We start from the raw sequence: 12,846 nt of genomic DNA, 5'->3' as shown, positions 1-12,846 counted from the left end.
AGCCTTGAACTCCAGCAGAGATCAAACACCACTGAGCATTTAGCAAGATTTTGTCATCCAAGAGAAACCGCTTTTCTTAGACTTGGGAAGCTAATCAGAAGAGCCAAAGTTTTATGAGAAGCATAAATGGTTAAAAGGCATGTGGATAAAAGAAGCTGCTCATCCTGGACCCACAAGAGAGATTATCATCTTTGGCAGAATCAGGGGGAGTGGGGACTGTGTAATCTGTGAGCCAAATGACCCTCTGAAAGGAATGAAACTAGCGCTTTGTCAGCACAGGGCATACTGAATGTAAACATAGGGCAGTGGAACATAAAGATGGGTGTGTTTATTGCCTCCAGGTAGCAAGCGATTAAGTACTTCTAAGTGTGTCACCAGAAGTGATGCTTAGGGCCAAGGAGGCAGCTTTACTCGCTCATTCAAAATTATGGATGTTGCCTCGCCAGTGGATCATGAGATAGTTCATGCTGTAAAACAAGTCAGGCGTGAGAAACCGCTCTCTAACAAAGGATCTCAACCTTGGATGAGAATTCCACATCATTCATTGTCTTAGAGACAATCGTAAGACAAACCTGAGGAATAAAGAGCCTCATTCTCCAGGATATGTGATAAATACACTCCATCCAAACCTCAGACGGAGGCACTGGAGATTTCTTTAAAAAACAAAACAAAACAAAACAAAACAAAACAAAACAAAACCCCAACACTGTGAACACGTTAGGAACATTACTGGTCATTAATAAAAGATGGATGGTGGTGGCAAGGAGGTCAGGGTGGAGGAGCCCAGAGTATTTAGGGCATAAACACCAACTGTCTTAACAGCAGATGGATTCAAGCTTTCTGTCCACAGAAAAGGTAGCCATATTGTTCCAAAATACATCAGAACTTCTTTTGTCCTAATGAGAGACATTAAATACATTTGTTCTGAGGCAAAAGGGAGGACGATGCTCATATTGTATGACAGACAAAGGTAACTTTTGATGTCAAACCCGCATCTTGTGTGGCAGTCCAACTTCTCCCTTAATCTTTACCCATGAAGCTGTAAGGAATTTAAACAAGCCAGCCTGGAACCCAGCCACCTGGCACTAGTGTCACGACTCAGCAAGGGCTGAGCCTAGGAATCTAGCAACCCTGGAGGTAGGACCAGGCAGGGGTGGGGATTGGATTAGGGTTGAGTGGCCATAGGTCTGGCTATTCCAAAGACCTGGTGAGGAAATATGAGGTCTGGAACAGAGTAGTAACCATGGGGTTGGCATCAGTAGTACCTGGCATCTGAGGAAACTTATACTAGAAGATGAAGCTTCAAAGCAAGCTCTAAGGTGATGGAACGATCAAACCTAAGTCCTACTCTCATAGAACTAGAAGGGTGGGAGTTAAGGGAGAACCCCCAATAGGTGAAATTGGGGCTTGGTTTACCCACTATTAGCACAGGGCTACAAGAAGATAAGGGGCAATCATAGGAACATACCTAAAATAAACCTCCCAGATTTTTTCCACCCTTGAGTCCCTATTCTCATCTACTCTATTCATACTCTTTGATTCCTGTTTACTAAACATTTTGTCCTGCTTAATATCTTACTTCCTTTCAACCACCAACTTGCAGATGCTACTATGATTCCATCCTGGGCAGATGACCTCACTAACATGTCTTGGAATCTCACTTCTTCAGAGCTCTACCCAACTAGGGGAAGACAGAAACAGGCTGAGGGTATGGATCAACCTGCCAATATCTATGCCCATCGGAAAGCAATTACAGAAGCCAGAAATCCTTCCTTCTGCACCCCCCAAAAGAACTGTGATCCATACTCCCAGAGGGGGGAAAAGACAGGAGATGACCAGAGGTCTCTGGAACCCAAAACACTTATCACCAGGAATCTGGTTTTTATACCATCACTGAAAGGGAAGCAAATCTGGAGAACACCAGAGAAAGTTAGGCACTGTTTCACTAATCTGAGAAAGAAGAGAAAAAAGAAAGGACACTCAGATGTAGTAATAGTTGTGACTTTGAAAGAAAGTGAAGGCAGGACCATAGATAAAACAGACAAACTATAGATATAGATATATAGATATAGATATATACAGATAGCAACAGATATAATGTCAATCCATATCCTTGGGAGAGATATTGAAATTTCTGCTGGAGGGGGATGAGGACACGAACTCTGGTGGTGGGAATGGTATGGAATTATACACTTACCATCTTACAGATTTGTAAATCACTAATAAAAAATATAAGGCGCATAAATTCCATGTCATCCAGACAATGATCTCTATCAACAGGACCAGTGGCAACCCCACCTAGTGATGGGAGGCCCTCCCCTAAAGTACCTAGAACAGTCATTTCCTTTATTGGTGAGGGAAGCATAAGAGGGCTATGGAATAAATGCTATCATAGTAGCACAACTATAGCCCTGGCAGTCCCATTTAACAGAAAAAGTAAACCAAGGAACACAATGACTAAGTTCCAAGCTTAATGCAAGGGGACAGTGTACCCCACATTTTGCTGTTTTGCTCAGGAACCACCCATGGGAATCAGACCCAGTAACTGAGGTGCCCTGTGGAACCAGGAATTGTTGTCAGTCATGCATCAAAGGCCCACTCCAATGAGGTACCCAGAGATGACCAGTCAAAGACTCTTCTGAGATGTAAACAACTAGCTGAGATCTGACATATCTAATTAATTCTAGTGCAAATCATTCTAGGTGTGTTTGCCACTTTCAATTTCAGTTTAACAAAGGAGGAAAGTGGCCACACATGACCTGAAGCAGAATTCCCACACTAACTTGGCGTTAAGAAGCTGGAGTCAGAGAGGCTGGGGTTGGCATCTCAGTCCTTCCGCTTACGAGCAGCAGTATAACTTTTGGCAAACCATGGCTTCTCCAAACTTCCATTTTTTTCTACCATTAAAATAATCTACTTTACAATGTTTGAGCAAGGTTTAAGAGTGGTGTCTGGACAACAATAGTAGTGGTCCAAATCCAAAGGGCTTTTGCTTTTTTGTCTGCTGATTTTTGGTTGGCTCTGGGGCTTTACTGCTCTGGGCTGGCTCTTTCAGATAAAAAAATGTGAGATAGAGGGGGAGAGAGAGAGAGAGGAAGAAAAGCATTCACAGCACTGTATGTGACAACAACTGTCTCATCATTTCCCTGATAAAATAATGTAGAAACATTAAATAATAAACTTAGAATTAAAAAGAAGAAGAAGCTGCAGAACCGTAGTGTCCTTCAACATGGTGGAGCCTGGGCTCAAACCTGGATGGAGCACTTGGTGCAGCATCACACCATCCAAGTGACCCATTCTGCCAACCCTAATGGCTTTTTGTAAGGTTTCTTGGAGAGGTTTTTGTCAAGATTGAATAACAAAATGCATTGAAAATGTTTACTACAGAGTCTTGGTGTGTGCTACAGGAAGGTTAGGTATGATTAAAATAAATTAATATAATCCATTTTAATAAATGCAAAACAACTTTAGTTTCCTAAATGTGTCTAAATTAAAGAAGTTGTTTTAATTATATCATCCCTCCCCCTCAGCTGACAGTCTATTATTTTAAAAGAGCCAGAGATAGAAAAAGAAATAAAAGGCTAATTTACTATAAGTGGCCACAAGGCAAGAGTGTTTGGTAAATCGGGTGACTTTATTCAACCCTGAGTAGACCTTGTGCACAAGTGCAAAGAGCAGGTGAGCCGCTGGAGTTCAGTATGCCCCCTTTGTTTCCAGCATTTCTGTGACTAGGCTTTCCAGAGAGCCCTGCTACCCGCCCACAACCATGCTGCTCACCAGGAGGAAATTTACTACGGGGAGCTGAGGTGTAATTCTATCTTAGAAGGTAAAATGGGGAGAAAGTTGGTTTTCTTCTCATTATTCCTGTGCTCAGGAGCTTGACAAATCAAAGCAGCATTTGGATGGATGACTTGCGAAACTCAGAGGCAATAACTACATGTTTGCTGTAACATCTTGGTGCCCCCAATCTGCAAAGCAGACAAGGCTACTTCCCTCATGTTCTCAACCCTGGGCAGGGGGTGTTATCACCTCTATCTTAGACATAAGACAATACCTGACACACATGCAGCTTCTGATGAATATCAGTCACTATGGTGATTACTGTCACTGATATTAAGAGATGCAGGAATTTAGACCCAGAAAGGGCCTGTGCTAGGAGGCATTCCTGGATTAGGAGGAGGAGAATCAGGGTCTGTGTTGGCTCTATTGACTCCTGCCCTGGCTCTTCTCACTGCCCCTCGACTGCTTCACACTTGGATTTAGGGGGAAGTGGCTCTGCCCTGAATAAAACCCACAGAGAAGGAAAGCATAGTGGGAGGGAGGGTGGCCTCCTCTTAAGAGCACTGAAGTATCTGTCACCTAATAATATTTCTATTTTCCACCATGACGAAACTGGAAAAAGTCTTAACTTTCTCCTACCCACAGAGCACAAGAAGAGCAGAAATGAAAGCCTAGAGCAGGGAGCAGCCCTTCGAGTACTTCTTGCAAAGACCAAAGGCTCATTGGAAGATTTTATGGAAGTCACTAGCTCTGTCTGCCAAGCACTTCTCTTCCTCCCTGGCCCCAGCCATCATTCTGTCAACTTTTTGAGAAAGGGCTCCTGGGCTTCTTGCCACAGAAAACAGCCCATTTCTAAGTGATGATGCGTAACAGGATGCCTAGGTTTCCACAGGGTCTGGGCTGAGCTATGATGGAGAGTCTTTATTGCAAGTTCTCCTGGACCCAGGAAGGGATTTTTCTCTCATGCTCCGATTATAGAATAGTCATCTTATAGACAGAGTTGTAGAAGGGGACACAGGGCTAAGAAAAGGAAGACTGTGCTGGGCATGAGTCAGTCTGTCCTGAGTGGTAATTCTCAACACATCTTTGGGTGCCTGCTCTGATCACAGTCCTGTTGTGGAGGCAAGTCTGCTCTCTGGTTTATAAAGTGTTTTTTTTTTTTTTTTTTTAATACCTTGAATCCTCACAATGATCCTGGAAAGGTAGCAGGTGTTTAACATTATTTTACAGATCTGAATAACTAGCATTGAGGGACTTGTCTGGCACAGCTCTAGGGGGTGACACCAATCACATATGCTGTACAATGCACAACCTGCAGGGCTGCTCACAGTGGCTCTGTGTGAAAGCTACACAAAGTTTGGGCCCTAAATGCCCTATCAGCCAGAGGGTGAACCTTCCTCCACAGGCTTCCTTTCTCATTGTCCCAAAGAGGGAGCACAGGGTCCGGCACAGGGTAGCTCCCAGTGTCTGCTGCACTAGTGAGCAATCTTTCTCATATCTTGGCCTTTTTACAGTGACATTCTCCTTGATTCAAAAAGGTTGAAGGCAGCCTCTGTCCTCTCTAAACACGGTCTCTACTGTATGGAGGTGTTTACAAGTGAAATAATGCCAACCTTGAATGGGATGGTAGCAAACCAGGAACCCAAGCTAGGAGGCTCTCAGGATGGCTTTGTGGAAGAGGCAATTTGGGGACAGGCCTCCCAATATAGAAAAGAAAGGGGGTGGCAATCTGTGCCACTGGGCCAGTGAGGCAAACTCACAGTGAAACACAAGATGAGGATACAGGGAGCAACGCAGTCAGTGGGCACGGGTGAAAAGAAAGGACGGGATGGCACGTGACAGATGGGGGCTAGCTGCCCACATGCTCATGGTGGGCAGGTGAGGTTTGAGTCAGTGCCATGGGCAGTGGGCTGGGGTGAGTATGATGGTTTGATCTGAGGAGTTGTGCTTTTGGGAGATGAGCCTACCACTGGGACAGCTGGACTGATGATAGAAAATTCTGGTCAAGGAAGACAGTCAAGTAGTTGCAAGGCACCAAGGTCTGGACCCTGGTAGGCCTGAACTCTGCCAGGGTGTCCCAGCCCATAAGCAGGGACAGGAAAGAGAAGCACCCTTGATGTTCAACTACAGAAGGACTGCCAAGAGAGCTGGACATGGCAATGGACTCAATGTGTAGTATGATGATCTGGAGCCCAGATCAGAGGCTTTGTGGGGTGGGTGTGGGTGTGTCTCTTTCTCTGTGAAATCCTGGAGGAGGCACTTGCAGAGCAGAACACCCCCAGAAAGTGCGAGCTCCCCAAGTGCCCTGCGTGTTTGCCGGCACACGCTGTTCATTAACTCAGGTGACACAGCTACCCATGCGGAGGTATAAAAGCACATCCAATTAGCCAGACCTCCATGAATATTTGCACTCTTAAATCTTTTGCATTTCGAAAGGGTTAAAGCTTATTATTAGCATATAATTTACAGTCCTTTCTCCCAGGAAAGGAATAATGCACAGTAAATGCCACATTCATTTTAATAATACATGTTACAGTCTGTGCCCAACATCTGCACAAAGGTAAAGGAGACAGATTTTTTTGACATGTCCCACTCTGCCATCTAAACACAGGCTTTTTGTTTCTTAAGTGACGGAAGGTTTAATCAAGAAAGCAGGCAATTCATCAATCGAAACAAGGCAGCGTGCGTGCGCCTGACAGCACACACATGGTTGTGTACAGAGCAAACCTGGCCACCTGTCAACTGCACCTTTTACATCAGGACATACAAATACACTGTGCGATCAATTCCCCATCCGCTCCCATTCATTTCTTCCTTTCCTTATTATATTTTTCTTTGTACTCAATATTGTTGTCAGTCAGGGCAAGAATAGATAGGCAGACAAGGGATGCAATGGCCATTACAGGTGATGATAAAAATGTGTATGTCTTTTAAGTGACCTATTTCCTCCTTGATTTGAGTGCCACTATTATAAATATCTCTTCACTTCATTCAGGGATTTTCCCCATATGCTGCTATCTGTGGCTGCATCAAATGGATGTTCCTTTCTTGGATCTTTGACACCCTCCCACAGCCTCCCCACCACCTCTCCAATCAGTCCTAAGGTCTTCTGGAAAACCTCAGTGGAGAATGAAGGAAAGCAGGGGTATGAAATATAAGGCCATGCTAGCCACATGAACATGTCTGTTACAGACAACGGCCACAGGGACACCTGAAATGCAGAAGCTATTGCCCAGGGACTTCTGCCAGAGTACAGCGGCTTTTTTTCAGCTGTGATTATCAATAACGCAGTCACTCACCCCAGGCAGGAGCTGACCTCCCCACCCCCACCCCCCTACATGGCAAAAGGAGAAGCCCAGATGCATGCACATCGAGTATGTATGCAAATTCTGCAGCATGCTTCCATAAACATGACACGGAGCAGTTGTTGCTTAGAATACCTTACACAGAAAAGAACAACACTTCCCAAGCACCCTATTGTTTTAGTCTTTTAGCATTCACTTTGCAATGCTGACAGCACTCTATGATCATTAAAGTATTAGGCTTATTTTCGATTTTCCAGGTGAGATTTTTTTTTCCTAATTAAAAGATAGAAGCAATGTAATTATGACAAGCACAAAGAAAATATGTTATAATTGTTTAGTACGCTGCAGATGAGTTTTTAAATGATCATAGTATAAAATACACAGATTTTTTTTCATAATAAGATGAAGCAGTGGTGGCAGAATTTTCATCCAGTTGGATGAAATATATAAATCATGAATTTCATAATGCTGATAATTAAATGTCCATCTTCCAGTTTAAATGAGGACTAGATTAAAACTGCATGGAGAAGGCTGATATTCAGAAATCATTAATTATTTTTAATTGCTTTGTGCTTTCCTGGTCTGATGTCAGTTACATGGCTTGTACATGGTCCTGTGTTTTAGATAAAATACTCTTTCTCTCTGTATGAATGCCATGGGCCAAACTGATGAGCGAATGAACTCAGGCTTGTCCACACTCCCAAGCTGCCTGATGTCAAACATCTGGAAGGGGGATCAAACATCTGGAAGGGGGACTGGTCTTTAAGAAGGAACAGCTATGAATGGAAATGCTATGGCTTTGCTAGCAATCAAAGAGAAGACAAAAATAAAAAAAAAGAGAAAGAAAAGAGTGAGAGAGAGAGAGAGAGAGAGAAGGAAAAGAGAGGAAAAGTAGAAAAACCAACCAACCAACAAACAAAAAAAACCTAAAGGCAAGGTGACCACATATCCCAGTCTGCTGGTGTGGTTTCAAGTGTGGGTTTTTGTCCTGGTGAAACTGTGCTCCTTCAAAAGTGAATAGTGAGTATGTGGTCAAAAAAATTATATGGTCAGCCTGATGCTGATGGGAGAGTGAGCATGTTGCCAAAGCAATGTGCCTGTGTGCTAAAAGGAGCAGAAGCCCATCCTATACATAGTTCGAATTACCCCGAGGCTTGGGGGCATTTTGTAGTTTGATGTACCCTGAATATGTGGGGTTTGTGCACAAGATTTTTGGTTTTATTATATACTAGTGTTTTACTTAATTTCATTATCTTATGCAACTATGCTCATTTCTTTGAGAGGGGGAGAAATTCATTTTCTTTGGTAAAAATTCTGCACTCGGAGATGTGAATCAGTTTGTAACAACCATCCCCACAATGAAGACTCACACAGCATGCATGGCTCCCACACCTTTAATTTAATGAATTTTACTTAATGAGTAAAGTTTGCTGGCAGGCTGGCAGGAGGCATTCCTAGGTGAGAAGGCAGTCCTGGGCCCCTCTTGGCTGAGCTACTGCTTACTGAGAGTTTCTGGATGGACACAGGGTCTCACAGGCTGGACCGCTCTTCTTTCCTGTCACCTTGAGGTCTCTAGTCTCATAGGCATGTGACACCAGCACATGAACATGCCCTAAGCATCTCACTCTACTTCCAGTCCTGAGCGGATTCCCATACTTGGGCATACAGGCTAACTTTAACAAACTCACTTGAAAGTGGCCATTATGCTGCCTGCAGGGTATTGCTGGCCCTTTTTCTGAGGACCAATTCACATCTCCAGGTGCAAACTTTTTACCAAAGAAAATGAATTTTTCTCCCTCTCGAAGAAACAGCAGTTCTCATGCTTGTGGGTAGACCTTTTTGCATGTCTATGAATATTTTCCAGGAGAAATTCCTGAAGAAGGAGCATCAAAGGTATTCTTCATGGCTATTTGATTAGGGTCCAAGATGGCAGAGTGAGGCACATGGGCTTCTCAGGATGTCAGCACTGAATCAGTAAGAGTTCTTCCCCTACTCCTGTGGGCAAGAAAGAACTACTGGCTGAGCTGTTTAGAACAGCTGGTGCGTCTTGGTGAATGGAATGCACCATATCCCAATCAGTGAAAGGTAAAGGGGAAAAAGGTGTGTATATTCTTGGAGAGACATTTAAAATTAAATATTACTTTATTAAAAATGTTTCTTATAAGAGAGAACCAGAAGGATGAGGGGGAAGGAAGGAGATAGGGAGGTAGAGATACACACACACACACACACACACACACACACACACACAGAGAGAGAGAGAGAGAGAGAGAGAGAGAGAGAGAAGAGGGAATCAGAGCACTGCTTAATTTGGTACTAGGAAATGAACCTGTGTCCGCTGGGGTCTTAGGCAAGCAAGTTGGTATTCTAGTAGGCTGAACTATCTTCCCACCCATGTAAATGATACTTTAATAATCATATGTGGACAGCTTTTCAATTTGTTAATTACACTGCTTGGAAATCCACTTATCTTAGGAAGGGAAAGCAAACCCAAGAAGCAGTAGTCAAATGTCTGCAGAAATGACCATAAGCACCCCAGGAGTGTGAACCTAAGGCCTAGTCCCTGAAGCCCGCAGTGGACATGTACTAGAGTTAGTCTGGAAGGAGAACAGTTTGATGATTCATCTCATTACCAGAAGAGCTCCAGCTAGCCAGGCAGTGGGCACTGGGCAAGGGATAAGGCCCAGGGCACAGTTTGCCTTAACTGTTTCTGGAGTAAGCCACTAAAACCTGAACTTCTAGATACCAAACTGAGATGTGCCACTGAGAGCCAAATACTGTTCGAGTGGAGAGGCCGGGATGAGGGGGTGGTCCTTGCTCCCTTCTAGCCAGAATAGCTCACAGGCAGGCTGCTGGTGGGTGGGCGGGCAGGCTTCCCAGCTGCACCACGGTTGCCCAGTGCTGAGCTTGCAGGCCTTATGGAGCCAGAAGGTCTTGTGGGGTAATTCTGGCAGCATCACAACAAAGCAGTCCTGGACCCTGGAAGGGCAATTTGGTGCCCATGGCCATCACTGGAGGAAGCCTGAGCCGCCTGCTGCCTGGGGCTACAGCTTCAACCATCTCTGCTGGGAAGATAAAGTTCAACTGACTTCCCACTTGCATAAATGTAACAGGAATGAATGCTTTCCACTGTGTCTTGAGGCTGTTGCCTTGGTATGGCTGCACTAGCTGAAACGAACCCAGACAACACCTCATCAAAGCCAATAGCTGAGGAAGCAGTGGTCCAAACCAGAGATTTCACTCCACAGGCCCTTTTCTGCAGAAACCTCCACAGCTGGGAAAGCCATCAAAGACAGCTCAGGTGAGGTATTGGGGGTGGGGATTGTAACCTGACCCTGAGGCTGGAAAGAGATTTGCAAACTGGAGGGAAAAGTCATCTGCTTTGATGGAGCTTTCTTGTTGATGTGCCTTTGGAGTGGGGGTGGTTCCACTGACTCCACAGACCAGTTGTGCACCACTCTGCCACTAAGCATCTGGGGGGGAAATACTAAGCTTTTCTACAAAATAGACCATCTTTCCACACTTGTTACACTTCCTGACAACTCGACAGAAATAGCCGCAGCACAAAAGAGGTGCTATCCCCACCCCCTGCCCCCAGGCTTCCGGGAGTCAGCCCCGGGCACTGGGCCTGGGTAAGGACTTTAAGGACATGCCTGTTCAAGCCCATCTTTAGCAGGAGTGCCACCCAGAAAGGGAGCAACTGGCTTTTGCTTTTACTTCCAAACCTATTAGGGAGTGATCATAACAAGAGAAACTAATAGTGACACAAATTATACCATTGTCCTATTTCATCTATTTAGTAACCCGAAGTTGCAATTTTTACAAAGAAAGAAAGAAAGAAAAAAAAAAGAGTATCCTTTAAATAGCTGATTCATTATGGGTACATGAACGAATGCCATGTTCCTATGTTCAAAGTGTCACTCACCATTAAGGGCATGTGCTGGTAAGTGGTACTGATTTGCCACTTCCCCTTGATACACAAACACTCCTGGCTTCCAGGTCCAATATAACTGGAGGCAAGTTTGTGGATTTCCTCAGCTCTTAGCAAGTCCCCTGCATTTCAGGCACCTCATGAATCTCAAGTCTGCAATAAGGTTGATAAGTTTTCCCCTCCCCCAGTGAAGGTGAGAAGCAAAATGAGGTCTGGTGAAGTTCTCGCCAAGGTAACACTATCAATTCCAAAGCTGAGTTCAGAAAGCAAAGACTCATTTGGGGAAGTGGTGGGCAGAGGAAGAAGGAGCCCATCAGTATCCTTTTCTGACCACAGACCTGGCTTTGAGAAATGAGAGGTGAGGACAGACCTGGTGTGGGGGAGGGGATCAAGCCTGTGGCTCAGAGTTGCTCCTGAGTCCCCTCCCTGGGAGGCCTGGGTCTGACAGGTGAACAATGCAGGGACTGTTCTCTGGAAACCTCTCTTCAAGCTTGTGAAATCCAAACTTTTTTTCCCCATTAGTTTCCAAACATGCTGAGTACTTGGCTCTTCTCTTTGTGCTGGGTGACATGAAGGGAAGGGCAGCAGGAGCTTTGAGAAGCCAGGAAATAGAGAGAGGGGGTTGGGGCATAGCCTTGGTAGTTGGCTGACCAAGAAGTCCCACGTACCTGATATGGCATACAGATTGGAGTGCTGGTACTCATAGTCAGCCCGGGTGCTGTTCCTGCCTCGGAAGGTAGCGGGCAGTGTTAGGGAGATGTGCCTAAAAAAGAGACAGGGGGTAAAAAGGAGGTTACAGAGTGCATGGAGCATGCTGTCACAGTCCACAGTAGCACAGAGTGGAAAGATGGGGTATTCTTGGGGAGGCACCTCCATTTTACCCACAGGAGATCTCTACCAGCCTCCAGACACCCCGAGGTCATCAGTTTGATCAGTCTGATCATCAGTTTCCAGGACATCTAAGAGCAGGAAGGCATTTCCCAAGCCTTATTACGGTTACCCAGGATGCTTGAAGGAGACAGATAATGTAGCCCAGCCACTGCCCACTGGGCTAAACATACCAATGGGGCCAAAGAATTCAGGTTTTGAAGGCAGCCTTGGTTTGTTTTGTCATCTTGGCTTCCTCACCCACCAAAGGCCTTTCATACCTGATATGAATATCACTGAGGATAACAGCACAGGAAGCATTTTGAGAATGAAAGTGATAGTGTTATTATTACCATGTGATGGTCCAGGAAACTAATGGCTGCCAAGACTGGAACAGCACATTCCTCTGAATCAGTAGGTCTTTCAGGCTAGTGCCTTTAGTTGTCCAGCACAGCCTCTGATATAGTGGCTAGTGCCCATTTAAAACTCACAAGCTCTCATGGAACCCAGTATCAGTCAAAGGCAAATCACTCCTTTGCTCTGGTCATCATCAGCCTTTTGTGAGTATGAGAAAGATTAAAATAATTGGAAAAAAATTCCAAACCTCAACAGGCCAGGACATAGCAACAAAACCTCTTGTTGGGAGGACTGCAGTTTTTTCTGAAGTGCTTCAGTTGGCCTGAGCTTTGGTGATACTCAAGTCACTTCCAGAAAGGCGAAGGAGGAGAGCAAGGGAGAAAGCATTTATTATATGGAAGAAACTAAGTTTTATACCTTGCCCTTTGCAGATGTGTTGACCTCCTAGAAAGACGCATGTAAGCAGAGACTCCTGGAAGTAAAGACTCTCCAGGCCAAGCCTATTTTCAGAGTCTGGAGTGAGCAGAGCCTCCTGGACATGAAATTAGTGCCCAGGGCTAGAAAAGGCACTGGGTTTACCCAGCTGCAGAGTGAGTATCTAGGGCA

At 44.9% G+C, this 12,846-nt stretch overlaps 1 protein-coding gene across 4 annotated transcripts in view; it reads right to left on the bottom strand.

Moving 5' to 3' along the window:
• The window catches only part of MVB12B (multivesicular body subunit 12B), a 269,183-nt gene that overhangs the window by 125,029 nt on the left and 131,308 nt on the right, over positions 1-12,846 (bottom strand). For all 4 annotated transcript variants that reach the window (XM_060200170.1, XM_060200168.1, XM_060200167.1 and 1 more), the window contains one exon: positions 11,685-11,779. In XM_060200170.1, the coding sequence (XP_060056153.1) occupies positions 11,685-11,779 (95 nt within the window). The remainder of the gene's footprint in view (positions 1-11,684; positions 11,780-12,846) is intronic.

The sequence above is a fragment of the Erinaceus europaeus genome, chromosome 10, assembly GCF_950295315.1.
Source record: "Erinaceus europaeus chromosome 10, mEriEur2.1, whole genome shotgun sequence".
Lineage (NCBI taxonomy): Eukaryota > Metazoa > Chordata > Mammalia > Eulipotyphla > Erinaceidae > Erinaceus > Erinaceus europaeus.
Note: the sequence above shows the minus strand (reverse complement) of the source record. Positions and strands in the feature narration are given on the sequence as shown.